Below are 27,640 nucleotides of genomic sequence, written 5' to 3' on the forward strand. Positions count from 1 at the left end.
TTTTAAAGTTGTATTTCAAACTCAATTGAAGAACTTTATTTCTCAACAAACTATGCTGTGTACTTTATGATGACTGCCTTGTAACTCGTACGGTTTTTAAGAGAACACCATTAAACAAAAGCCAAAACTGTTTTCTGTTGGTCAATTATAATTAGATGTGTACCTAATGGGCTAATGGAGCATGAAAGAGATTAATAATTAAGGAAATAATACATGACATAAAAATCTTGCAGTCCTTCAAAAAAAAAGTGATGTGAACAAAATCTGTATTCCTCCTGTGTCCTGCACTTTAATTAAATCCCTCAGTCGAGTTTGTTAATTTATTTAGAAGCACTGACTCTGGACAACTGACAATTGTCATAAGATTAAAGGTTATGTTTCTGACACTGTTGTCTCAATTTTAAAAACAGCGCAGACAGCTTTATCACAGAGCCTACATAAACAGAAGACATTTTAATGGTGAAACTTCAATAAACACTTTGAGTAGTATGAAAATTATACACACGCTCACAATTTGTACGGTACTTACTAATAGTGGAAGGCACTTTTGTCAACATCTTCGATCGTGAATCCCATTCAGCAGACCTGTAACCACCTGGCATCTTCTAGCGCCGACAACTTTCGTCATGCCCGCCAATGTCTCTATACCTTTTTTTTTTGTTTTTTGTGTGTGTTCTCCACAATACTATCAATGCTGCTTCACTGCTTCTGAATTCCACGGTTGGCATTATATTTTAGGCATTACTAGAGAAAAAAAAGGGAGAAAGACTTTGCGTGCCTTATGAACCAAGACAAAATGTTCGGACAATTATCTATGAAACTTAATGTTTGATCAGCTAGCAAAACTGTTAAATTAGCTTACCCGTCTGTGAGTTTTGTAGTGATTGATGAAGTTCCACGTCGTTTTTGTTGTTTCTTTAATGCACGAGTCGCAAACCATGCAGGTTGACATCCTCTTTTAGCAGATTTCATCGACAACATAATCCTTGAATCCAAATTGTATTATCTTTGGAGCTTCTTCCATCCTTGTTCATGCAGGTGACTAAGTCCCACTGGCAAGTGCGCAACAACACAGACTGTGTTGCCAGTTTGGCGTCAATGACCCCCCAAAAAGTTTCATCATTTTAAAAAAAGGCAAAGTGTCTCAATTAAAAATACAGATTTCCAACTCTAAACGAGATGACTAGTCAAGTCATGTAGTTCAAGTCAAAGTCAAGTCAAATCTCTTGGCTACCATAGGCTAAAGTCAAGTCTTTCTGCAGTATTTGGCAACCAAGTCGCAAGTCATAAAACTGGCAACTCGAGTCGAATTGAGTCAAGTCCACTGACTCAAATTAATTTCAGCTGTTTTAGTAGGCTTTTCCTGTCATGTTTTGCTTTCTAGCGGAAGCCTGAAGTTTTTGTTCAAACACTGAGAGGTATTCGTTTCATAATTCCATCTAAGGCCATGTTCCATCTGAAGAAAAACAACCTCAAAGCATGACACCACTACCCTTCACTGTAGGTATGGTATTCTTTTGGTGATGAGCGGTGTTGTGTTTGCACCAAATATACCTTTTAGAAAAATATGGCCAAAAAGTTCCATCAGACTACAACACATTTTCCCACATGCGTCCGGAGATTTGTTTTGTGTTCATGTTTCTTTGTAAGAAAAGGCTTCCATCTTCCCTTCCCTATCTTGCCACCCTATCCCCGACTTATGAAGAACACAGAGAATTGTTGTCACATGTTCAAAAACAGCCAGTACTTGCCAGAAATTTCTGTAGCGCCTTCAATGTTGCTGTCAGTCTCTTCGCAGCCTCCTTGACCAGTTTACTTTTCATCTTTTCATCAATTTTGGAGTGATGTCCAGTTCCCGGTAATGTCAGTGTTGTCCCATATTTTCTCCACTTGATTGTGACTGTCGTCCAGGGTGTATTTAATCCCTTGTAAATTTTTTATAGCCTTTTCTGACTGGTAACTTTGAACAATAAGATCCCTCTGATGCTGTGAAAGCTCTCTGAGGACAATGGCTTGTGCTGTAAGATGTGACTGCAAAAATGTCAAGAAAAGCCTACTAAAACAGCTGAATGTGATTTGGGGTTAATCAGATGCTGAATGTGATTGGTGTGGTGTGCAAACTTGTGTGCAAAACAAACCACATTATCTCAGTTGTTTATTTTTAATTCCCCTCTCAAAAATAATCTTTTTTCAATTGAGGTATACAGGTTACAGTCAAATAATAAAAAAAAGCTATTTATTATTATTAATCAGTTTATTTTAAAGGGGACAATGCAATTTCATAAAACACATGAAATACACATGGTTAAAAAAGCCAGAATTAGCCAGAAGGCTAGTTTTCATCTGTAGTCCCCTGGCCACGATGTAAAAAATTAGTAAAATACATCTACAAGACAATATAATACAGGATACATAAAGACTTACTATACTATTAAGAGAGAATAAAACCACAAATCATTTGACCATAACAAAAAAAAAAAAAAAAAACATCATAACATACTTGTCTTTTCGTGTTGGCAGCTATAGGTGTTAACTAACCACATTTTCAGTTTCTTTGTGAAGGCCTTGTATGTTGTAAGCAGTTTAACCTCCTCAGGTACTGGTGAAATCATCAACCTTTTTTTATATCACAAAAAAAGACCGAGCATTTGAACAGATGTGTGTATCGACTTTTTATTGCCACTGTATGACCCAGTTTCAATGTTGGCGCGCTCCCTGAAGATTGAAGTTTGATTTGTGCATCAGTGCCATGCTGAAGTGTGGGTTTGAGAGTGAGCCATTATCTCTGCTTTAACCTTCACGTGTTAAAGGCGGTTGAATGCAGATACTGTAGCTCTTGTGCTTGAATTATGGCCTTATTATCAGCTGCTGCAGAAATGGCTCAGGATAAGATCGCTCAGTGGCGCTTTAATGAAAACCAATTGATTTGCTTTCTTGAAGACAAAAAAGGCAAAAGCCTAGAGCTCAATTTTGTTCTTTTCCGGGACTTACTTTGTAGCATCACAGGGTTTCCCAAGGTGACCTGCAGATATGCAGAAAATCAAGGTTGTTATTACTTTGGCCGCTCGTAGGGGTGAGTGTCAGCTAAGGGAACATTGGGTCAGTTGCATGCATTCGAACCAGCAGTAGTGCAATATATTATTATTATTTTTTTCAATCTAGCTATGTGGTTGTACAGCGTCACTTTTTCTATAAAAAACAAAACCAAACACAAGTGAATGCCTTGTGGTGTCCAGGATAAAAGAGCAGAAGATTTAAGAGGGAAGCAGAAACAGACTTATTGTCTCCAAGGCTGCAGCATGAAAGAGAAGTTGAAAACAGCGGGCTTAAATTGCTTTTTCTTTTGTATAGCTCCCTCGCCGGTAACATCTGTCCAAGCAAAGAACATCACTAGACACACCATCTCGCTGGTGTGGCAACCTCCAGAACGAGCCAATGGGGTGATCCTTGAGTATGAGGTCAAATACTATGAAAAGGTAAGCGGTTGAATGAAACATTGGCAAATTGCCCAGTATTGTTTTCTAGTTGTTTCTCCTGTCTTATTACTCTTTTTTCCCCTGCAGGACCAGAATGAAAAAAGCTACAGGATCATAAAAACCTCATCCAGGAATGCAGACATCAAGGGTCTCACTCCCCTAACTTCTTATGTCTTCCATGTGCGCGCACGCACAGCGGCCGGCTACGGTGAATGTAGCGGCCCCTTTGAGTTCATGACAAACTCCGGTGAGTGAAGCCACATACTGTATTATGTGCTCTCTTCAAGACCATAAATTTTTTGTTTTTTCCAAAAGTGGATTCTGACTGGTGGTGACTTTTGGTGACTTTTTCTGAGGGCCATTTATCAAAATAGCTGTTGTGTGTAAAAGAGAAATATCAGTATTGCAGCACCTGACTTGCAACTTGAGGAGTTGCCATTATTCATGGTGCAATGGGTCTCAGTGGGTATACCAGTAAAGATTTAACCTTTATGAATTTTTGAATAATTGTATCATTTCAACTAAAATGCAGTTGGTCACTGTTTTTTGGAGCAGGATGAAATTTAATCATATTAAAGCCTCTAAAAGGTTACGCTAAGATGTTTGATAGTGTTTATATACACCACTCTCACATGAAAGACTTTCAGGTCCAAATGTTTTGAACGATAGCGAATACCACTGTTTTTTGGGGTGAGATGTGTCGAGACAACATGTAATATGTCAGTTATCGCAATCCTAGAGCTAACAGTGCAAGCAAAATGGGAAAAACTGAAAGCCATATTATGGTGTGCATGGTTAGAGAACTGATAGAGGGACCAGGTGTCCCCTTTGTGATGCAGATCCAAACAGCAGCGCATGATAATGACACGGTCAAGCACCCAACCTGATGGACTGTCATTGTCTTTCAATGAGGCCAACAGCAGTAGACTTTATGGTGGAATTGTAAAACAAAGTAATGTGTTTGTGTGTGCGCGTGTGTGTGCGCGCGTGTGTGCCTGTGTGCGTATACAGAGTTTGGGAGCTATCGAGAGAGTGCACGAGGAGTCCATGACAATGTCAATGACACAAAATGTATTGCTCTTTTTTACTCACCATTTCACTCTTCCCTCTCTCAGTGCCAGCTCCTATAATTGGTGATGGAACAAACTCTACAGTGTTACTGGTGTCTGTGGTCGGCAGCGTGGTGCTCCTCCTTCTCCTCATCAGCGCTTTTATCATCAGCCGAAGGTGGGCTTCATCTGTCAGGCTCTTCTGTTCTCTGTCAGTCCGTGTCTCCTCTGCGATGAGCGATGTCTCGCTTAGCGCCAGGAAAAGTAGCTGTCAGGGGCCGGGTGTCAGACCAAAATACGCACACACACCGAGTCAGAAAGCTATTGCACCATGCTCATGCGAGATGAGTGATGACTCGCCACACAGGAGACATGACTGACAGCCACGACAGCTGAAGAGATGCAATCAGCGACCCCTCGATCCCTGTCCTCTGCATCCATCCTCACTTCTTGTCCTCTTTCCTCTGCTTATCCCATATTGACTACAATCTGGGCCGCTGCTTATTGTCTCCTGCTGTGCTTTGCTTACGAGCATGAAGAAAATGAGAGACTGGGAAATGGGTTAAAAGAAAAGGCGGAAGAAGAATGGCAGTGGACAATGAGATAAGCAAGAAATGAAAAGTGGCAGGCAAAATTGAGAAAGAGTCAGACAGAGAGGCATCAGGTGGATTTGTGGTGACCCAATCTCAGGGTGTTAACCAGCAAGCAGGACAAAGCTCCGCCACACAGATGGGATTACATGCAGATGGGGCTGCCTCACCTCAGGGTCCTAACCATGCTCATCGTGTGTGAACGTGTGTGTGCGTGTGTGTGTGTGTGTGTGAGTGCAATTTTGGTGGCATTTGAACATTAATTTATAATAAACTCATTGTAATGTGTGTGCACTTTACTTTCACTTGTTGATTGGTGTGTGACCATTTTTATATCCAACCAAATTTTGGTTTTCAGGTGTGAATCTGTGTTTTGGGTACTAAATTGGGTTTATTGTGTGTATTTATGTGTCTTGGCTTTCCGTGTGATTGGTTCTTTTTACAAGCAAGCAGGTGGTTGTCTTTGCCTTCTTTATACTGTATGACCAGCGTCATTGTGTTGCTGCGGCCATGCGTTGATTGTGGGGAGGGACTGTAATCACGTAGCTGTTAACCCTCATTACACAACTGCAGAGGAGGACAATGTCTCACACATGCGGTCACAGACATCAGCGCATCAATATACTAATCCTGAGGGGTTTTAACACATTGTTCTATAAAATTTATTTATATCTTATATCCCCTCCTCAATCCTCCACTTTAAATTCCTGTTTTGTCCCTCAGAGAGAGACGCAATTGCAATTGACACAACGGTAGAAACCCATTTGATAAGAACATAAATCAAGGGAACCGCAATTTAAGTGACATACATATTTAATAGTGCCATTTGGAGCAAACACATTATTTTAACATGACACATGTCACCAACTGTCCTTATGTTCTGTCCCCAGAAGGAGTAAGTACAGCAAGGCAAAGCAGGAGTCAGATGAAGAAAAGCACTTACATCAAGGTAACTCCTACACATTCTATAAATGAAAAAACATTGGTGCTTTTAGGTATGTGTTGACATACATGCACTATAAACTACAACTGGAGCCTATAAATGAGATGGAGAGTATAAACAATTTGGAATAGGTTTGCACCCTACCTTACTCCAAAATGCTCATCAACTGGCCATTGGTATTGGTGTCCCATGAACATTTCAAGTTAACAAGCTCCATCTTCATCAGTCAGCCATAGTGATCTGAAACACAAAAGTGTGAATCAATGTATGGGGGGAAGAAAGGATCGTGGGAAAATGTGGGGTTAGCCTGCAGCATAATGAAAATAAAGACCAGATGAAGAATTCTTTCCAGACTAAATTTTTCATTTTTTTTCTTTTTTAAGGAGTGAGGACATATGTCGACCCCTTTACCTATGAGGATCCAAACCAAGCTGTACGCGAGTTTGCCAAAGAGATTGATGCATCCTGTATCAAGATTGAGAAAGTTATTGGTGTCGGTAAGGAGAAATTATTTCAAACTATTCGTTTTTCACAAGTTACATGAGATATTTTTCTTGCTGAGATGTGTCACCATACATAGACATATTTTCTGGAGAGAACCAGTAATATTTGTTTTCATGCAAATACAGTCTTTCTTCAAGAGGAAAACAATCTTTCCTCGACGATAACATTTAGTCTGTCTTTTGAGGTCTTTGGGTAGAAGCTAAATATGTTGTTTGTACTGTTCCTGTAGCTGAAGTCATCCAATGACAAAACAATAAGGAGAAGAATCAATATCCATTTCTTGTCTCTACCTCACCGCAATACTGGCTGCGGGGTGGGAGAAATAAGGGATTAGCGACCCTGATCAGTGTTTAAAGAGGACCCCTCCCATCATAGACATTCAAGCAAACAAACACTGGCGCCACTCTAATAGTACCATGTTTGTTTCAGGGGAGTTTGGTGAAGTCTGCAGCGGACGTTTGAAAATGCCTGGCAAGAGAGAGATCTGTGTGGCAATAAAGACGCTGAAGGCTGGATACACCGACCAGCAGAGGAGGGACTTCTTGGCTGAGGCCAGCATCATGGGCCAGTTTGACCATCCCAACATCATCCACCTTGAGGGTGTAGTCACCAAATGTATGTTTCTATTTGACTTTTCTCTTGATGTTAGAACTCGGATTTTAGTCATTTTTTATTCATGTGACTTTGACTTATTTGCAGCGTTCCAATTATTCCCAAGTCCCTCAAACACACACACTTGTATGGAAACACAGTTGGTTAACATGTCCAATACACAATATATGTTAATACACAAAAAGGACTTCTATATACATTGCCCCCCACCCAACCTTAAAGTATAATAATAAATCATTCCAGCCTACATTGTGGGTGACTTTGGTGGAAGGTTGATTCAAACAAATATCTTCTTTGGGTGCCAGAAGGTCTGCCTGCAAGCTCTTAGCTTTGGACTGGTTCAGTAGGTTCAGGCTTTCTGCAGATAGGTAAATAGTTTGATTTATTTCATTAATTGAACTTTACTAGACAAATATGAGTTTGTAGTAGTGTGCCCTCGTATCGTGTGAACTAAAACTACATATGCCATTGCATCCCAACATTATGAGTGCAATTCACAGTCAGGCTTGTCACCAGGTGGCCTTTTTCCAGATGGACGGGCTACATTGTCAGTGGGAAGGCTAAAGGAAAATAGAGCAAGGTGGGCAAATGGTGAGGGGGTCCTAATGGCCCAGGAACAGTCCCTGTAGTGCGGCACTAGGCTCATTAATCATGGTGTCAGCTCTAAATGTGTTTGGGGTTAGGGAGTGATACCCTATCCCTCCTCTATCTGCTGCTGCATGGTCACAAAACACTGGTCACATCTCCCTCCCTCTGCCCTTGGTGTTATCTCCCTCATGTCTCGCCCGCCCAGCTTTGGTCTACCATTTACTTCTTGTCCTGATTCTGTTTATTAAGACTGAGGTGCTTGTGTGTTTGTGTGAAACTCTTGTCAACACGTCTGTGCACTTTGTGTTCTGTGCATGTGTCCGGGAGGGCCGATGGCCAGCCTCGGCTTAGGTTAGACGGATGAAGTGCCTTAATGTGTCGTGACATAGCAGCAGCCTGCTCCTATCTCTACTCGATAACACTGTCTCTGACCCTTTTATGCACACAAGACAGATGCATGCACGGCCTAGACTGTCCTGAAAGTGAACAGCAGCTCAGGCAGAATTCCTTATGTCTTCCAACACCTATCACCCCTTATATGACCCCTCAGACCTCAACAAGTAGTCGTGAGACAGGCATAGAAAATGTAGACAGATGGATAAACGGAAGGAAAAGAAATTGGAGACAATCCAGGGAAGGTGCAAATAGAGAAGCAGAAAGAAAAAGAAAGCCGGGCGGTAAGAAGGTGATGGATTGGAAGAACGACAGAAGACAACAACAGGAAAAACGACAAAAGAACACAGCGAGGCCAAGAAAGCGACTGAACCAGAGGCAGAAATTGACAACGCATTTGAAGAGTTAAATGAGGGAGAGAGATGAGCCGTACGTAGTGATAACCGCCAAAATGAAAGGCTGGTGAGCCGTCGCAAGGAAGGCACCAGGTAACTAGCACTCGGCCGCTTTCCACTCTCACTTCTGAGATCTTAACTCAAAGTTTGGGCAAATGAGTCCTTCACACTAGAGTGTCTCTGTGGAATCTATTAAAAACCCATTATTTGAATTGTACTCCCCTCTGTACTTCAATAAAGTTAAAAGGAATTCTTAATGTGGCATGAACTTGTTGGCATGTCCAGCAGAGCCAGTTAAGGCATATTAATTATGAATACATCTCGATGGGCATCTGAAATACATAATTTTATATAATCCTTTCACGGAGGACTGCCAGAGTGCAGCCCATTTTGATGCCTTCAGACTTCAATACAGTCTCCATTAAAATATCTAATCAACAAAAAGCAAGCCTCTAAATGAAAGCCAGGTGAGTTATTAAAAGCTCGTCTTTTAGTTTGAGTGGGAGTCTGAGGAGCGTTCGCCTGTTGATTTTCAAATATTGTCCCCTTTGTTGCCCGATTTTCCCTACCCGGTTTCATTGGCAGGTGATAATCAGCCCTCTTTCGAGGGTCCCTGCCTCGGGTTCATTGCCAAAGGCGTCAGGGCGTATTCATCAAACATGGAATTAGCATGCAAATAAGATGTGAGGAATAAGGCGGAGCTGAAAAGGCGAGCGTTTAAGGTCGCAGGTCAGACGCTCTTCAGACTGGATTGGGGAGCTGTCAATCACTAGCGCCTCGAAGGGCAAAGGCGCTTAACAAAGGGAACAAAGATGGCTGACAGAGAGGGCCCCTGCTATCCCCCAACTTTAAATCCACTTCCTCTTTCGGGGGCATCGTCCGAGTGCCTCATGATTAATGGAGTGCCAGTCACACAGCGGGTGAAGGGGTGAATGACAGCCCCTTGGCAAGGCAAGCGGCCTGCTGTGGAGGGGAACGTCACCTTCAGGACCTCAGCCGCCAACGGCTCAGCTACTCAGATACTATGAGTATTCTTCAAGAACGCATTAGAGATTTTGCATTCAAAGCCAAGGCCTTAACTCAGCACTTCTCAACGCCACCTTAGCTGTGCCACTTGAAGTGGAACACAAAACTGTGCAATTTATTGTAACACTTTTAGCTATGGGTTGCTGCTATGGTCAGTTAGACATCTGCTTGCTGTGGTTTGGGGATAAAAACAAGCCATCTTCCCTTCTTTCTTCCGTTCATGCCTCACTCCTCCTGCCTGCTATCCCCCTCATCAGTTGGGAAACAAAGACAGACAGAGACCCGCCAGGGAACGGCCACCCTACCCGTCGCCTGCCCTGCTCAGATAAAGACACAGATGCTCCCCAAAGAGAAGAAGAGTTGGCAAGATAGAAGGATGGGGTGAAAAAGGCCAAAGAGGAATGGCTGGGGTCATGGGGAAAAGGGAATGATATAACATATGGAGATGAGAGGAAAATATGCAACACAGTAGATTGACAGATGTGTCAAATGTTGGCGAGGAGAAAGAGGTCAAAGGGACAGTAAGTGGCATGAATAGTGAGTCAGATGGACTCTGGCTGGGTGACTGTGATGACACTTCACATAAAGTATCCTATGTCTGCTCATATTTGCATTAAGACGAGAGGAGTGTGCAGTTACGTTTTGCTTCAGAGGAGGTGCCTTTGCATGTGCAGCGAAAGAAAGAGGATGTCTGGGCAACCGTTTCTCTGAGCAAATTAAATCACCGCAGGACAGAGATAGATGCCGTGACACACACACACACGCACACACACACACACTTAAATTCCACTGAGAATCTGCTGGGCTGTCATGTGCATCACTTGCCGCTATAATCATCAGCCTTTCATTCTCTCAATCTTTCATTCTCTCTCTCTCTCTCTCTCTCTCTAGGTAAGCCAGTGATGATTATCACAGAGTACATGGAAAACAGATCGCTGGATGCATTCCTGAGGGTAAGTCATGCGTTTCTGTGTGAGTGTATATATATATGTGTGCATGTGTGTGTCTGGGTGTGTGTGTGTGTGTGTGTGTGTGTGTGTGTGTGTGCGCGCGTGTGAGATACAGCTGTAGTATGCTGATCAGATCTTATCTCTCTAATGTCATCCGCCCAAATTACAAGCGTTTGTTCACAAACATTCACCCTAATCTTTATCGTCGTACTTGATCGACTTACCATCTTTGTGACAAGAATTTTACGGTTGTTTCACTTCTGTGTTAGCAAGGTTCACTAAACTTAAGGCTTTAGAGGATCATTACTCACATCAAGCATCCTGGCCAAAGTCTAGGGGTTAATCAACAGTCCAGTTTACACTAAATGGTACGGTTCAGTTCAGCAAACCCAGTATTGTTTGAAAGACTATACCCTGATCTGTCTTTCCACTGTGGGGTGTGTATGCAGGCGCAAACATGTAGATATCAACCAAATGGACTTGGTAGCAATTACACAACCCATATAAAATAGAATGGTAAAAAGTAACATGCTTTTATTTACGGTCGTTCCTTGTCATATCGCGGTTCACTTATTGAGGGTTCAGTGCATCGCAATTTTTTTTTATTGTAGTACTGTATAGTACATTTACTCAGCCACACGTCTGTGGTCAAGTAAACAGCTAATTAAATATAGCCTACCACCACTAGTTAGAATTTTTTTTAAATCCATCACAGATGGTGTAGATAGAGGGAGGATGGAAACTGGCTGGTACTCTTTCAATCGCTTTATTAAACAAAGGGTAACAACAGACAGTAATCAAAAGCACATTCTTAGCACACCCGCAAGTCACTGTACACCACAGTGGCTAATGCTATAGCCAGGAAATAGCCGAACAATATTATATCCATTTACATTCACCTCCACGTCACTCTACAGAGCAGTGTGGCCTGCACCTCACGTGCATATACAGTGTTGATGGTTGGTGATGAGGTGAAATTTTAAAATACATATAGATAATACCCTAAATAGTTGGTCGCTACGTTGCAAAGTTTTGTCTACTGCGCGGGTGATCTAGACCGTAACCCCTGTGATACATGAGGGATTACAGTACTGATTCTTTTTTTTTTAATGTTTTTTTTAATGGTAAGACAGTCAAATTTATCAAGAAATTGTTCACTGCGCAGGGTGATCTACCCGCGTGATAAACAAAGGATTACTGTATTTTTTTTTATTTAGACAAATGTGTTTTTAAATAATAACACAGTTGAATTTATCAACAAATTGTTCCTCTTGTGTACAGAAGAATGACGGCCACTTCACTGTGATCCAGCTAGTCGGTATCCTACGTGGTATTGCGTCGGGCATGAAGTACTTGTCAGACATGAGCTACGTCCACCGTGACCTGGCAGCTCGCAATATTCTTGTCAACTGCAACTTGGTTTGCAAGGTGTCTGACTTCGGCATGTCTCGTGTGCTGGAGGACGACCCCGAGGCTGCATACACTACCAGGGTGAGTGAGTGTGTGTATGTTTATGGGTGACAATGACCTGACTATGTGTCATTGCTATTGTGTGATTTGTCAGTCTTTGTTTATAAGGCCATTTTTTATTAATACAGGGAGGGAAGATCCCTATCCGCTGGACGGCCCCTGAGGCCATCGCTTACAGGAAGTTCACTTCATCTAGTGATGTGTGGAGCTACGGCATCGTCATGTGGGAGGTGATGTCATATGGCGAGCGGCCATATTGGGACATGAGCAACCAAGATGTAAGTCACATTTCTCTCATTTGTCGAGAACAATACTAACAATTATAAGAGTTATTTTCATGTAATTTGATCAATAACAGTACGGACATAACCCAGTGAATTAAATTTTGAAAATAAATTAATTTTACTAATATAAGTATTTAAATTCTTGGAAGGTATTATTCAAATGGTGATAACTGTTTCTAAGAAAACAATATTTTAAATTAATATTTTTCAAACCTTGAATGCCAAAATGTCTTTACTGTTAGGTGTATCATGATTTGCAATGTTTTCTGAAGATGCTAATTAAATATTTGGAGAGATTGGATTGGATTGGATTTTTCTCCTCCTGCTTAATATGCCTTTTTCATGAAAATGAACACAAATGGATCTTAGTGTCTTCAGAGTGCCTTTTTGTGTTCTTTTACAACTGGTCCATCTTTGTCTCAAAAGCTGTTTTTACCGTTAATGCCATTGGATAGAGCCTCAATATTTTGTTGCCATAAACCAAAGGACCAACGGGATCTGTGAGCTGAAGTGCCAGGATGAGGAAGCCATTTTGCATTGACACAATTGCAGACACCAAAATAAATGGTTTATTTCTGAAATCCATCCATCCATTTTCCATACCGCTTATCCTAATTAGTGCTCAAGCCTATCCCAGCTGGCTTCAGTCGAGAGGCGTGGTACACCCTGAACTGGTCGCCAGCCAATCGCAGGGCACATATAGACAACCAAACATTCACACTCATACTCCTACGGGCAATTTACAGCCTTCAATTAACTTACCATGCATCTTTTGGGATGTGGGAGAAAACCGGAGTATCCGGAGAAAACCCACGCAGGCAAGGGAAGAACATGCAAACAACACACTGGCGAGGCCAGATTTGAACCTGGGTCCTCAGAACTGTGAGACAGATGTGCTAGTCATCCACCACGCTGCCTTATTTCTAAAATATGTATGAATTTGTGAATGTGTCAGAACTATTGCATATCTTTACCATAATCACGATTGTATAAAGACAAGGATTTACTGGGTTTAATGAGTAGTTAGTTTCATTTATGGACTTGTATCAGCAGAGTTTGAAGGGCAACACATCAGAAACGAGCAACTCACAACATTTTTATGAAGCTGTGGATGTTTTTACTGTGATGCAAGAAGTTTATTTCAGTGGGCCACCACAATTTACTCTGTCAATAAGGATTCCATTTACCACTACTTTACTTAAAATTTTAACTCATCAATAACTTTTTGAAAATAGTATCTGTTTCAACATGGGAGACATTTTGCCATATAAAAGCATGGCAGCATAAAAAAATTGCTGTTTTTTTACGTTTACCATTGTTGATCACATTTTATGTTAATGACCCATGAATAACAAACATTTATTACCACATATTTTTAACACTGAACGATCAACTTCACTTTTCTCATCGTAAAGTGATATACCAGGCATATATAATAATAATAATTAATAATTATATTTATAATATAACTAGAATATTCAAGCAAAAAATTGCTGCTGACTCTTGCAGGTAAATCTCACAGGAAATATTTTTGGGGGTTTTATTTTGAAATTGAAAAAAAATGGCAGAGGAATTAGCTGAGCAGTTTAAAGTTGGAATGGTTTGAATTGCTCAAAAAATGGTCAAATTAGAGCAAATTCCCCCCCAAAGTTTGATTTTGGGTTTTTATTTAGATTTTTTAGGGAAGAATGTTGCAGAAGAACAAGCTGAACAGTTTAAAGTAGGAATGGTGTGAATCTGTCAACATCTGTGGAAATTATAGGTAAATAAAAAAAGTACGACTGTTCATTGTGTCAAAAGCGACTGAAGTGCACCAGTGAGTGTGTCATCCTTAACAGGAGGCAGAGGGGCTGTTGTCATGTGACCGGTGGCTCTTCTGATTGGCCACACCTGTTAGTGGGTCAGTTAATTGGCTACTGTGTTTTTTGGTTTTTGTTTTAACCGCAGAATGTTTACCTTGAACAAATCGCTCTCACGACCAACCTGCTCAAGTTATGAATTCCACATAATTCTTGTGAGAACGGCAAGGGTTTAAATAGGTGAAAAAAAATGACTGAATTCGACCTTTCAAAATTTTCATGGCTGTCAATGTGGCTGTCGATAGAGGGAAATCATTGACTTTCCTTGACTTCATGTGAAATTAAAGGTAAAAAAAAATATTTTGGGTGACACAAAAGTGGCTTTTTCTGAGAGAGAACCCTTGTGACTACATAATCTCCAAATATTCTCCAAATTGAGAAAATATTGTGGCCACGGTGACGAGTTAGAATTTTTAAAATAACTTTTCCACCCTCGCCATTACTTTTTACCCTCACTCTAGTGAACGCAATACACACTAATGGAAATCCACTCTTTATTTGCGATTTCACTGACCCTCTTTAAATCAACACAGCTGGGCTAGCGTACATGTTCAGAAAAAAAGTTCTACACTGTAATAAAGATGCTTGTCAACAACAAAAAAACAGAACAGAATTCTGAAAAAAATATTTACGATTCGAGTCCGGTTGAGACGCATCTTTGGGTATCTAATTTGTGCAGATACGGAAAACAGTGCTCGTGAAATTTGAGACAGAAAAAAAACCCAGCAGAATAAGAAAGAATAATATATATTTATTTATTTATGTTAATAATAAGTATTCAGGACAGTAATATTGCTTCACAAGCAGTGCCACTGTTAGTGGTACTACTTGGCTATGCAGCAGGCCCATAGTACTACTACTACTAATAATCCATCCATTTTCTGTACCGATTGTCGTCACATGGGTAGCGGGCGTGCCGGAGCCTATCCCAGCTATCTTCGGGCGAGAGGCGGGGTACACCCTGAACCGGTCGCCAGCCAATCGCAGGGCACATATAAACAAACAACCATTCGCACTCACATTCACACCTATGGGAAATTTAGAGTCTTCAATCAACCTACCACGCATGTTTTTGGGATGTGGGATGAAACCGGAGTGCCCGGAGAAAACCCAAGCAGGCACGGGGAGAACATGCAAACTCCACACAGGCGTTCTGAGGACCCAGGTCAGATGTAAGGTGAACAACAATTAACCAAGGAGTTTTAAAATTATCTTAAAATCTCTTCATCCATGACTTGACGTGTAGCTTTATGTTTTCTAGGTGATCAAAGCCATTGATGAGGGTTATCGGCTGCCCCCACCAATGGACTGTCCCGTGGCGCTCCACCAGCTCATGTTGGACTGCTGGCAGAGAGAAAGGGCAGAGCGACCAAAGTTTGGCCAGATTGTAAACATGTTGGATAAGCTGATTCGCAACCCCAACACTCTGAAGAAGACTGGAGGAGACAGTTTTGTCAGGTGAGGAGGGGGCAATGATACATGTCTATATCTGTAGGTATGTTCCATAGATGTATATGATGGCCTAGTGACAACTGTTAATAGTCACTTGAACCAGTGAATAATGACAAGTCCATTGGTATTCACCAGTCAACATTATTAATATGCATTGATATTTGACTCTATCATAACCTCCATTGCACTGTGAGATTCAGTAACAAAAATACTGTAAGCAACATGGCTCCATAGAGAAAATTTCCACCAATGTCTAACTGACGGCGGCACGGCGGCCGACTGGTTAGAGCGTCAGCCTCACAGTTCTGAGGACCCGGGTTCAATCCCAGGCCCCACCTGTGTGGAGTTTGCATGTTCTCCCCGTGCCTGCGTGGGTTTTCTCCGGGCACTCCGGTTTCCTCCCACATCCCAAAAACATGCATTAATTGGAGACTAAAATTGCCCGTAGGTGTGACTGTGAGTGCGAATGGTTGTTTGTTTCTATGTGCCCTGCGATTGGCTAGCAACCAGTTCAGGGTGTACCCCGCCTCCTGCCCGATGATAGCTGGGATAGGCTCCAGCACGCCCGCGACCCTAGTGAGGAGAAGCGGCTCAGAAAATGGATGGATGTCTAACTGACAATCTTTTAATATCATAAAAATATAGTGACTTTCTCCAAGTTTTATAGTGTGTCTGTTTTGGTCATTCATCCAGAAAAGCATTTTCGAGGTCAGGGGTGTTGAGTGTTTAATGGGGCGGCCGGGCTCACGTATCTCAAAAGTGTTTGATGGGGTTTGAGGTGAGGGGTTCTCCAAAGTCATCCAAGCATGTCTTTTTGGACCTTTGTTGTTTTGGTGAAGCACATTATTAATGTACCGTATTGGGAGAGCTGTCTGTACTTTTGTATCTATGATGAGTTAAAAGAAAAAGAAATAGAAACATCACCTCATACTTGACAGTTTTGTTTCTGTGACATTTTATTATCACACACCATTTTACATACCCTGCTATTACTAACCATTAAATATTATCTACCACTAACGTGCGGTTGAGCAGCCCAAAGACGCTAGATAATGGATTACTCTTCAAATTATTTTTAATGGTGCTGCACGCTCTGGAATGTTGCTGTTTTAACTGTGTGGAGAATTATGATGTAACGGTAAGTTAAAAACAAATATGACCCGACAGCTCCTACGCTATTACTCTTAAGCGGCTAAATGTGTCACAAATGACCTACATGTGTTAACAGACTCAGCCCAGTGGAAGACTGTTTAAATTTAATGAGTGTTTGAGCACACATTCCCATGCTCACCTAATGGGACACAAATTGAGTGAAAGTAGTTCCTTGTTGAGTAATTAGCACAACTGAATTCTAGAAATGCAGCTTTTAAATGTTACTGTAAATGAGGGAAAGGTGTGTGTATGCATATGTAACTGGGCTTGTGTAAAGGTTTTATGGCTGATAGAGCTGATAGAACTACTACAATACAGAACAACAACAAAAAAAAAACGTTTTTTTTTTCTTTCAAATAGAAGCATTCTACTATTCAAATACTCACACCTCAGAGGAAATATTGGTGACTTGACTGAGTGGGTGGAAAGAAATGGTACATGCCATGGTGTCTCAGTAAATAACATGTTCAGTACAATATCACATTTTCTTTAAAATAATCATCAATGTGAAAAGTCCTATTTCATATATAGTATAGAATAATTGTTATATTGTTATTATAGTGATTATTATTTAAAGTCAACACAAAATGAGCTTCTATTTTGGAATTGTGCCAGATCAAAATAATAACAGATGAAATGTTATTAAATCATATTTTCCCACTTTCTTTAATGTCTTCCTCTCCTATCACTACTCATCAGGCCCACCACCACCCTGCTGGATCCCGGGAGCCCTGAGGGGTCCTCAGCCGTGGGCACAGTAGAGGACTGGCTTCAGGCCATTGGCATGGAAAGATACATCGACAACTTCACAGCCGCCAGCTACACAAATCCAGAGGCGGTGATCCACGTGACACAAGAGTGAGTTGCAAGGACAGCACATGTGAGAAAATAAACAAATATTTCAGGGCAAGAAAGGAAAAGTGGTAGGGCTAACACAATATAATAGGTGTTTGGGCTGGCCAGTGATATTATGGGATCTTATGTGATTATGTGTATTATGTGAGATGTTTCGTCTCATTTCAGTATATTGTACTTGCAAAGAACTTTGGAAAGTGATTTTGAAGTGTTTTTTTAATTTGTGTGCAACTGTTGCTTTGAGAAACTCAACCCTCATTCTTTTTTTATATATATACACACACACACATACAGTATATACAGTGTCTTTGCATACGTGCATATAAATGCACACACGTACGCAAAGACACATACACGTATTCGTGTAAGCCATTCCTTTAATCATGTCTGTGGAATTAATTTACGTCTCTGTTATGCCAATCATTCATCAACTCTCTTAAAATGACAGGATTGGAACTGTCGTGTTGGCAGCTGGATTCCTGATTCAGCAATTTGACTGTCAGACTACTGGAAAGCTGAAAAAGCCATTATGTGGATCATTAGTCTTTTTTTGTTTTTGTTATTGTGGGTCCTTGGTCCTAAGTGTGTGCTTCCTCTCCTTACAGCGACCTGACCCGCATTGGAATCTCCTCAGCAGCACACCAGAGCAAGATCCTGACAAGTGTCCAGGGAATGCTCTCCCAGATGCAACAGTTGCAAGGCAGAATGGTTCCTGTCTGAGCGATTCAAAACTGAGAAGGAAAAGGGAGCAAAATGACTTCATTTCCTATGAAAATTAAAAAAAAAAAAAAAAAAAAAAGAGTACCTTTGAAAAGAGACAAACTATGAAGAAATAGTTTACCTCATATGTGCACTTTAAATTTGGTCTGAAAGAAAAGATGAAGCAAAAAGTGGGGACGATGACACTTTTTCTTCAAAATTCAGACGTTTATTCTGCCCTTTTTTGTTATTTCTGTGAAGAAGAAAATTGTGTATAGATGGAAGCGGGAAGTGCTTCCGAGAGGCCAATATGGAGTGCCTTTATTGGATTGAAAGAAAAAGCAAGACAGATGGAAAACCTTTTGTTCTTCTCATGGGCAAAGCGTTTTTTTGTTTTGTTTGGGGGAACTTTCGTTGCGGAATGATGCAGAGCGTAGATCTTCCTTCCTGTGACTGTGTTTATCGTACATGCATTGTCTCCGTGGGACTCACACGCTGTCCCCACCGCTATTGTTCTGTCTCAGCTGGATCTGTTTGATAGCCCACACACACAATTGAGGATCTCAGCTTTCAGAGACGTCCAGTGTTGGCTTTGTCAGGAAGATGGTGGTGCGGGGGCGCTCATTTTGCGGGGATGTATTATGTTCCGTCATCTATCATGGACTTGTTTTTTTTTCTTCCATTTTTTTGTTGTTGCCCTCAGGACATTGCCAAGAATGTTTTTGATCTTCCAGAGCAAATGCCCCGTCTTCCCCAAAAAATTTCCTCTCTCCTCTCTGACAAACACACCGCGTGGATCATCCCATGCATCTCTCTATCAGAATCAAAGCTCTTGCGGCCTCTACATCTTGCTGCAGGACTTTCTCACCGTCCCTCGCCAGTCTCAGTGGACAATTGTTTTGCTGGATTTAATTGGGTTTATTCATGCAGCAAGTCAAAGGACCATATGGCGGGATTTAATCAAAAGGATGTATGCGACAAATGCAATATGGATATTGAGTGACTCACAATCATCAACCTCCACTGAGGATTATTCAAGATGTTATCAAGGTGAGGATTGGCATTTGTTATTCTTCCCTTTGCTGTAATTGCAATGTGATAATGTAATGTCACATTATTGTCAGACTAATTTTTGTTGCAGGTCATATTGTAGTGTATTGTTTCCGTCACTAGTTTTGAAATCAGAAGTCAAGGAAAGTAGTTTGTTCAACTATTGTTCAAGAAGTGTGAAAAAGGTTTTGGTAACAATAAAATGTTTACAATATCTCAACATTATTATTTATTACAACCCATGATTTGCTTTCCCGGGCAACATAAAATGTTGTGGCATACACTATGTGGACAAAAACACTGACAGGAAGGGGAAATAGAAGAAAACAGAGTTCCCGGAACTTTTACCTTCATATAGTTGCGTTATTAACAAGGACTGCCCAGAACCCAAATAATAAGACTTTAAACTTGTACAATTAAAATGATAAAATAACCAAATGTAAGGCATAGTTCATAATGACTTTTGTAATGTTTTAGTTTTGACACTAACAAAACATTTTCGACCACTGGCATGATTAATCTAATGATGTGATTAGATATACTGCTAAAGGAAAAAATACTAATATAATGACATTTATTTTAGATGTTACAGAGTTCAGGATATATAACTCAAAGACTTCAATAAACAAACTTGTTATCTTTCTATTGCTGTGTGCCCAAAAGTAATTTGGCCACTCACCATCCCTGAATGCTCTAGTTTTGGTTTCAGTTGAGTTGAATGTCGTCTGAAGCTGTCCGGCAATAAAAAAAAAAATCATTGATTTTGACAAACGCAATGACTGATGCATCCCCTCTCTCTCTTTTGCTCCCCAGCTGCTGTCGTCCATCTTCAGGATCTTGTCTCCACTCGCCACCCCCAGAATTCCTTTCCTTCCTCATTGTCTTCCTTCTCTTCTGACACTCACCTCTTCTTACTGCAGCCTCTCCTGATACTGAGATGAGGTTCTTCCCACCATGGACTTCCAGCACTGTACTGGAGTAATTTGAATGATTAAGAGCATCGAAAAAGACTACATAGAGAATGTAATATAATCTAGAAAGTCCTGCTCCAGTGGATGCTCGGATGTGTTTTTTTTCTTTATGTTTCAGTATTTTTAATCATTGTTTTCTTCTTTGTTTGCATGTAAAATAAGAGGAGTCTGATTTGAGTTTGTGAATGAATGCAAGTGTTGTGTGTGGTTTACGTACTTGAAAAAACAGTAACCTTGTCCATTCACAGGCCACTGTGGACCCTGTGAAAAACCAACATACATTTGTTTGCTAAAGAAAACATGCTGTACAATATGTTACTCCTGTTTTTGTGGGCTCAACTCTGTTACAGTTTTCTGGAAAGAAACGTATTTGTGCTTTGGCATTGATTCATAGATTACAATACGATACAGGATCACTGACAAGTGTGACTAAAAGCTTCTGACTAAAGTTTGGATTTGTCAAGCTTGTGATGATAAAACAGTCTCTGGATATGAAAAGGGGACGACCCATGCAGTAAACAACAATGAGTTATAGGACAAGGTGTCAAAGAAGGGAAGACTGTTATTTTTCATTTTTATTCAAGAACGCATCATAGAACTATAGTTATAACCCAATAGACTTCACTTGCGCTGTTCCTTCTTCTCTTTAAACTATACTTATGTGAATGTTTTTAACTTATATAAGTGACACTTCACAGAAACACCTCCGTCCTTAATACAGCGCTGTTGCTCATTCCTCTTGGCAATGTGTAATTTTTGGGTTATTGTGATCAAATTAAAAGGACCTGTTTGGAAATATGCAAGATATGTTAGGAAGGAAACCAGAATGTACTGTAAAATCTATTTTTTGTCTACTTCATTGTCTGATGATTTGAAAAAACAGAAAATGAACAAAAAAGTAACACAACACATAGGTTAATGTTTGTTATTGTATACCTTCCAATGTAGCTCTAACATTAATTGTTTGTTCTTTTTTTGGACATGATCACATTTTTGTTTGTTGTTTGTCAAGGAGATATAGGTACATGTAAATTATGACATTTATTTATGTCCTTTTATATCTAGTTTGTAAAATAATAGCCTCAAGTGAAGAAAATGAAGTGGTGCCAAAGCGCGCTTAATAAAGTAGAAACCATATGATGTCCCCACTGAATTTTAATCATACACACACACACACACAAATTGCCTGACTACAGGGATAACACATTTATTTTTGTCGTGGGCCACATTAGTGGGCCATTGTGACAATGAAACTGTATACACTAAATGATAAATCACCTCATCATATTATGTATGGACAGAAAACTGATGGATAGCCAGTTTTGATATCAGATGTCAAGAAAAAAATTGTTAAATTTATTTTAAGAATGAGTAGGGTAAAAACAATTGGAAAAGCTCAAGACAATTTGCTATTTTGGTACCGATTACAAGACTTATTACTAGAAACATGAAGTAGATGCACGTGATTTGCTTTAGCAGGCCTCATAAAAGGATGTGGTGTGCTGGACCTTGAGTTTGAAACCTGGGCCTTACTGCATTGAATTAAAAAAATTAGGGGTTATGTAACAAAAACTACAGGTCAACGTAGAACTACAAGCAGTTTCTTAGCTTTTACTTGTACTGCTGTTAAACATTGGAACACAAAAGTGGCCAGTCTGAATGATTTGTTTTCCTCAGTATCTTTATGACTGTCCCATAGATTTGGCACCCAGTGCCAATTTTTAGTTCACGTGTGGATGTGTCTTTAATCAGAAAAACATCTGCTTCCCGTGCTCATTTCCAGCAAGGATAAACAATTGATTGTCCAGTCTTTGATTTGATAAGGGGAGACGAGAAGGGCAGAGAGAGGGGGTTATGGGGATAGGACTGTTTTGAAAAAAAAAGTTGAGTTGAATGTCCAACTAAATTGTGTTTTGCAAATTTATTCTGAAAACATCAGCACAAAGCATACATAAATTAATATTAGTTAGTTTGTGTGATAGTTATCAGGAAATGTCTACCTTCTACAGAGATTTGGCAAGCTTAAATGGAATATGACTGCTTGATCAGATCAGGTCGAAAATATGTTCTTTATTTTGAGCAACATGGTAGAGCAGTATTTTATAAAGAAACTGCACTGCTCAGCATCATGTACACAACCTACAAGATCCAACACAAGACCGGCCTTTATAAAGATAACATTCAGTGTAGCACCATCGATCAATCAATCTTTATGGCTGGTGTCCTCGGACAAAAGTTACATACAGTACATGCATATAATTTATTTATACAAATATATGGTATATGTAAATACAAATGAAATTCAAAACATCGGATATTGTCATCTTTGGTAGCTGTTGCAGACATCTTGTGTAAATCAATAGACATTGTAAAAGTTTCCAACGGGTATTTTCTCCCAGTCACCTGCTATCAGGCTATGCCATTTACCCGAGCTGACTTGTTTTGCTGAATACGGAAGTTGATTACGCACAAAAAGAGGAATTAAAAGAGGAAATGGTTTTATGAAAAACTATAAATAAAAATTAATCCAAAGCCAGTCTCAAAAATGTAGTCTTAAATTTGCCTTTAAAAATGTTCGCACGAGTAGCTGCTCTCAGATTTTCAGCAAGGCTGAGCCACAGGCATAGAGGCATAATAATAAAAGGCTGTTTGGCCATGATCTTTTTTTCTAACTTTAGGTGTCAATAAAAGACCTCTATCTGTGTCACGTTCGGGGTGGTCAAAGGCGAGGAAGGCAAGGCAAAAACATGGAGGACCCAAGTGCAGGGAAGCAGGGAGGCAACGCAGTAGTGCAGGAGTATATAAAAAAAATTATATTTAATTCCGAAAACAAGGATCATGGAAAGGTCCACCCCTCAGGTCAGTCTGGTGGCCGTACAGGCCACCCGAGGTGAGGTGCTTGGATGAGCGGTTCAGGAGGTCGTCCAGGACGCCAAGCACCAGGGTCTTTACAGGGCCATTCAGGCGGACGGCCACGGTGCCGAACCCAATGGTAATACAGGGGCCAGGCAATAGGGTCTGGTGGCGGCCGCTGGACGAGTGCCGCCGGAACGAGGATGGTTGGCGGAATGGGAGCTTGGCGCGGCTACCGAGGAGCTGGAACGGGAGCCTGGCGCGGCTGCCGAGGAGCCGGAGCCGGAAGGGGAACCTGCCGCAGCTGCCGAGGAGCAGAAACGGGAGCCTGCTGCAGCTGCAAAGGAGCAGGAACGGGTAGGAAAAAAAAAGTAGGAATGTATGCAATGTCTCCAAGTAAAATCGCTCAGCGCAGAGGTTGTTGTCGTCAAATACTAAAGGCAGAGATTATGGTTGAAAACACCCAGTAATATGAAAGGGGATGCAGAAGACCTCTTAGTGGCAACCCAGCGTGAAGGCATTTATTTTCTCCATTGAGTAATGGACGTGAACAGGAGACAGGTGGCTGTCAGTGAACTAAACAAACAAAGGAAAACTGAGTTCTGAAATGGTGCAGCGCAAACATTTTGTGTTAAGTCAGGGATGAGTGACAACTATGAAGACAGTGCAGACGTCTTAGACACAATTTACAAGACAAGAAAAGGTGTTTGGAAACGACATCGTTTTTATATGGTATTTGTCAGCAAAAACTTTCAAGGAGACATTATACATTTTTTGACACAATTTAAAACAATTCCCAGGTGTGCTTATAACTGTGACATACCTTTTGTCAAAATACCCAAAGGAACAAGATTTAGCCTATTTTAAAACCCCAATTTTTTGTCCTGTTCAAATTAGGCTGTTTCATGCAAGTCAGCCAGCTCTCATCCCGCCCCACATACTTCAGGGCCAATGGCGAAGGAGATTTCGCTACCATGATGACAAGAGGTGAAGCTGGGGATGGCTGCACTTTAAGCCCCAAATCGAAATAAGTGACTCAAAACTACAAATCCCATTAAAGCATCTTAGAAAACAGCATGGATTCTATTTGTCCTCGTGGTGGCACTTCATCACCAAGCCACCGAATTACACTTGTCAATTGGTATGTGCATATAGCACAGCGGAAACATTGTTAAACACTAAGAAGCCCCCAGGCACCACGTTGACAGCTTTACTGAGGAATCAAAGATGTACAGTATGCGGTGCTTATCAGCAGAAACTCTTTTACCATGTCATAATTTGACACAGTTGACCAATAAAACTGTAGAGAAAACGATTCAGCAGCTGAAACCACCAACGAGCTGTCATGACTCAATACCATCTGACTTTTTCAGAGCTATTACCAAGTCTGTGCTAGTTGATTTGCAGCAAATATTCAATTACTCACTTTAGTCAGGCGAGTTTCCTAAAGCTCTTAAAGTAGCTGCCATTAAGCCTCTTCTAAAAAATTTGACGCTGGACGCTTCCATGTTAGCAAGCTATAGACCCATCTCAACTCTCCCTGTCATAGCCAAGATGGTTGAGGACGTTATTTTTAATCAACTCAGCAATTTATTGATCTTAAATTTACTTTTTGACAAATTTCAATCAGGTTTCTGAACTCATCACAGTACAGTATCTGCTCTTATCAAAGTGCTAAATGACATAAAGTTGAATACTGACTCGGGAAAGGTGTAAATTCTGGTCTTGTTGGATCTCAGTGCGGCTTTTGATACGGGAGATCATAATATACTGCTAAACAGGTTGGAAACATGGGTAGGACAAAATGTCCTTAAATGGTTCAGGTCCTACCTGGAGGAAAGGAGTTATTTTGTAACCATTGGAAGTGTTCAATCTCATCGAATGGAAATGACTGAGGGAGTCCCTCAAGGGTCCTCCTGTTTAGCCCGTATAAGCTACACTTGGGTCAAATTCTTCAGAACTTTAATTTTGACTATCAAAGCTATGCAGATGACACACAGTTATATCTAGAGTGTCTCCAGATGACTACAGTTCAATTGAGGTGTTGTGTCACTGTCTAAAACAGATGAATAACTGGATGAGACAAAAGAAAAGTCAATTAAACCACAACAATATAATATAAGATAATTGTTTTTGGCAATAAAGAAAAAAGAGAATTGCTGTGAATAAATACCTGGAGTTACTCTCTTTAAAAACCAAAGACCAAGTCTGAAACCTTGGTAAATTGATAGATTCCGACCTGCCTTTCAATAGTCATATCAAATCAATTACTAAAACTGCCTTCCACCATCTCAAGAACATATCCAGAGTGAAGCTTGCATGTGCCAGGCAGACCAGGAGAACCTCATCCATGCTTTTATCTCAAGTTGACTTGATTATTGTAATGGTCTTCTGACTTGACTCCCCCAAAAGGGCATGAAACAGCTGCAGCTCATTCAGAAAGCTGCAGCTCTCTCTCTCTCTCTCTCTCTCTCTCTCTCTCTCTCTCTCTCTCTCTCTCTCTCTCTCTCTCTCTCTCTCTCTCTCTCTCTATATATATATATATATATATATATATATATATATATATATACACACACACACTAAACAAACCTGATTGCAATTTACAACAGTCGTCAATATTGATCAATAATGTCCCGTTCAATTCCATTAGTTGGAGGTAATGTGCATGACAAAGATTGGCAAATAAAGAGTGTGGCTGTTAATGAATATTAGCATGCAGTTGTAAATAAGACAAAGGTAAAGTTGGTGGCATTACTGTGCTTATAACAAAATAAGAACAACTCCCAAATAAGCCAATGTTGTCATCTTGGTTCAGTGATGGGGAATTTTACGGGAGAAATCTGAGATCCTTCCACAAAATAGTGTTCTGCAAGCATTTCTCTTTCTTACAGTAGTAAGGAGAAATCGGCTACAATCTGGGATCATTGTTTAGACTTGGTGGAGGTCTGTTCTTTGTAAAGCCTGACATTTTGATACAACTCCAGTATTGGCACCCATTACATTGTGGGGTTGCTCCTAATGACGTGTCCAGTGATTGTACTGTGTGTATGAACAGGTGTTTGTCGAAGGTTTTTGTCATAAATAAGTTTCTGGTCCTTTTACACTCACTAGATGACTATGATAGAATACAAAGGAACAATAAAAGGATGTGATGGGAGATCTGGGAGAAGAGCAGACATTTTTTTCCACACAGTTTATGACTCTGCACCTTATAAAACATCTTTCTCCAAATACTTGATGGTCTCGAACATCTGTCTAAAGGTCAAGAACACAAAATTGAGAGAAACACAGGAATTGGTTGCCAAACTATGCTACTATGTTTGAACAGCCAAACACTCAATGACTATCCCAGCTGTTTGTCTGTAAATTGGTATGTTTAAGCTCCAGGCTACAGACACCAAACCAACACCACCAGGAGCTTTAAAGTAAAGACGTTTTCGCATCTCCCCACCTGCTTTGTGTGAGAAGCGCTTCTCTCCAGGAGCATAATCCTTCCTTGAGTGTTTCCCTGTTGGAATAACGCAGAGCTTTATCAGTCCCGCCAGACTAATCTCACCTCCAGGCTGAAGAGTGCCAGCGGGGGGCCTTGCCCCAAATGAAGGCCACGAGAGGTCACCTCCCCGACCACTCAATTGCTTCTCATCCACATTCCCGGGCCACACTGTCAGCTGCACCTGATACACTGACCCGTGACCTTGCTCGTGCATGAACATATCGAAAAATACATAGATAAACATGTTAATCTTAAGAGAAAGCATGCAAGCAAGTATTCACAAGTCTCCAGGGCTCTTGCGCTGATTCCTTAAGCTCCATCATTTCTAAATGGAAAGTATTTGGGTGATGTGGATTGGCTTCCATGGTGGCAAGATTGTTAATCAAGTAACCCCCTCAACCACCATCAATGACTCTTCCTCCCCAACCATTTCTGGACAGCTGCTTGATGAAGGTCCAGTAGGCTATCAGCTCAAGCAGAACCCTGATTATCCCAGGGAAAGATCATCCCCCTGATAATGACATGACTGAGATGGACAGACTGAAAGATATGGACGGTATATATAGAAATTCCAAGGAACACTTGGAAAAGAAAAACTGAAATAAATTTGGAGATGAGAAGTTGTGAGAATTCAGAAGACTTGGAAGATAAACATATTCTTCTGCTTTATTTTATATATTTATCACAAGCGCCATCTATCATTTGCTGGTTTGAAATGGTGAGAAAAAGGAGAGTAGATTAAAGAAGAGAGAGAGCTGGTTAATGTCGGTGAGAGGGTCAGGCTAAGGGATTTTCTCTGTTCAGCGCAGCTTTTGCTTTCAGTCCTATGACAGCAGTAAGATTCCAATCGCTGCTCTCATGTGGGCTATGACACATGCACCTGGGACACACTCACACACTTACATTGAGATATGTACACCGGCATGCATTCCCCCCAGTCTTAAACCTGGTTTTTCCACATGATGGAGAATGG

At 40.7% G+C, this 27,640-nt stretch overlaps 1 protein-coding gene across 3 annotated transcripts in view; it reads left to right on the plus strand.

Moving 5' to 3' along the window:
* The window catches only part of LOC133404842 (ephrin type-A receptor 4-A-like), a 54,024-nt gene extending 32,579 nt beyond the window's left edge, over positions 1-21,445 (plus strand). The window contains exons 6-18 of one of the 3 annotated variants that reach the window (XM_061681232.1): positions 3,352-3,476; positions 3,564-3,723; positions 4,592-4,703; positions 6,006-6,064; positions 6,442-6,555; positions 6,992-7,177; positions 10,468-10,529; positions 11,808-12,017; positions 12,125-12,274; positions 15,401-15,597; positions 17,443-17,601; positions 18,204-19,347; positions 20,161-21,445. In XM_061681232.1, coding sequence (XP_061537216.1) covers positions 3,352-3,476; positions 3,564-3,723; positions 4,592-4,703; positions 6,006-6,064; positions 6,442-6,555; positions 6,992-7,177; positions 10,468-10,529; positions 11,808-12,017; positions 12,125-12,274; positions 15,401-15,597; positions 17,443-17,601; positions 18,204-18,318 — 1,649 coding nt within the window. In that variant the 3' untranslated portion in view covers positions 18,319-19,347; positions 20,161-21,445. Of the gene's footprint in view, positions 1-3,351; positions 3,477-3,563; positions 3,724-4,591; positions 4,704-6,005; positions 6,065-6,441; positions 6,556-6,991; positions 7,178-10,467; positions 10,530-11,807; positions 12,018-12,124; positions 12,275-15,400; positions 15,598-17,442; positions 17,624-18,203; positions 19,348-20,160 lie in introns of those variants that run through there. The other 2 variants (XM_061681233.1, XM_061681234.1) reach the window with 2 other exon arrangements.
* The last annotated feature ends 6,195 nt before the right edge of the window (positions 21,446-27,640 follow it).

The sequence above is a fragment of the Phycodurus eques genome, chromosome 7, assembly GCF_024500275.1.
Source record: "Phycodurus eques isolate BA_2022a chromosome 7, UOR_Pequ_1.1, whole genome shotgun sequence".
Classification (NCBI taxonomy): domain Eukaryota; kingdom Metazoa; phylum Chordata; class Actinopteri; order Syngnathiformes; family Syngnathidae; genus Phycodurus; species Phycodurus eques.